This window comes from Humulus lupulus, chromosome 2 (genome assembly GCF_963169125.1).
Source record: "Humulus lupulus chromosome 2, drHumLupu1.1, whole genome shotgun sequence".
Lineage (NCBI taxonomy): Eukaryota > Viridiplantae > Streptophyta > Magnoliopsida > Rosales > Cannabaceae > Humulus > Humulus lupulus.
The window spans coordinates 15734397-15735680 of record NC_084794.1 but is presented as its reverse complement, the minus strand read 5'-3'; the positions used below and the strand labels follow the sequence as shown (position 1 = coordinate 15735680).

The following is a 1284-nucleotide window of genomic DNA, read 5'->3' as shown; positions in this document are numbered from 1 at the left end:
TCCTATACTCTCCACTCAAACAATAGGTTTTAATTTTCATATATAAATTCCACATTCTTTGTTGTTCTAAAGTGCCAAACTTGATTATTTGATGAATAAATAATGTGTTATGGTGGGACACATTATTTTGATCATTCATAAATTTAATGAGAAATTTTATTTTTATTTTTTGGGAATTTGGTTGAAAATATTATAATTATTATCATGCAAGTGGTTTAATTATGTTATTTTTCAATGATTGTTTTATTGCCAAATTTCATGAGTTAATAGAAACTATTTTTCTTGGATAATTGATATGTATAATTACTTACCCAAATGAGGTAATTATATATATATATTAATTAATGTCTCATGAAGTGTGTTTATTATAATGCATGTTTAAAATTATTTGCCCAGAGGTAATAATTTTTTATGCGTACTTTGTTTGATTTGAATTAATATATATGATTTGAGAATTTATTTGCCCAAAGGTAATAAATTCTTAATTTATATATATATATATATATATATTTATTTAACTTCATGGCAATAGGTCATATGTGTGTTATATTCTCACTCCAAAGGGGAGTTTGTGATGACTATCTTGACTCTATTTATATATTTTCTTGATATGCTCATCGTTTAATCAAGTTTTGTCATTTTCTTTTTATCCTGTAGCTTCTTTTTCTGTGAACAGCAACAGTGCTTCAATTCAAATTCTAACCGGATCCAACTACAAGACGTGGAAACGAGATGTGGATTTTAGTTTGGGAATCATGGACTTGGACCTATGCATGCGTGAATATCAACCTGCTGCTCTTACTGATTGGAGCACTACTGCCCAACGAACTCTCCATGCACAATGGGAAAAGTCAAATCGTCTCAGTCTTATAGCTATGAAAAGATTGATTCCTGAAAATATTTTGAGTGGTTTGCCCGAGACAACTAATGCCAAAGAGTTTTTAACTAATGTGGGAAAATTGTATGACACTAGTGAGAATGCTTAAACTGGATCTCTTATGGATGAGATTCAAACCATCAAGTATGATGAAACTAAAGGAGTAAGGGACTTCATTCTGAAAATTGTTAATGTTCAGTGAAAGCTAAAAGATTGTAAGATTCCTCTACTTGATTCCTATATCATTCATCATGCTCTCAATGCTCTTCCTGCATCTTTAAGTCTTATTAAGACGACCTACAACACTTATAATCAAACATGGAGCATAAATGACCTAATTTCGAAGTGTGTTGCTGAGGAAAATAAACTGAAAAAGGAGAAGAATGAGTCAGCTCATTATGTTTCTC

The 1284-nt window shown here is 30.4% G+C and overlaps 1 protein-coding gene across 1 annotated transcript; it reads left to right on the top strand.

Moving 5' to 3' along the window:
* Nucleotides 1–315: 315 nt before the first annotated feature.
* LOC133813959 (uncharacterized) lies at nt 316–986 on the top strand. Its single transcript, XM_062246986.1, has 2 exons — nt 316–320; nt 677–986. The coding sequence occupies exons 1-2, from the start codon at nt 316–318 to the stop codon at nt 984–986; spliced, it is 315 nt and encodes a 104-aa protein (XP_062102970.1).
* The last annotated feature ends 298 nt before the right edge of the window (nt 987–1284 follow it).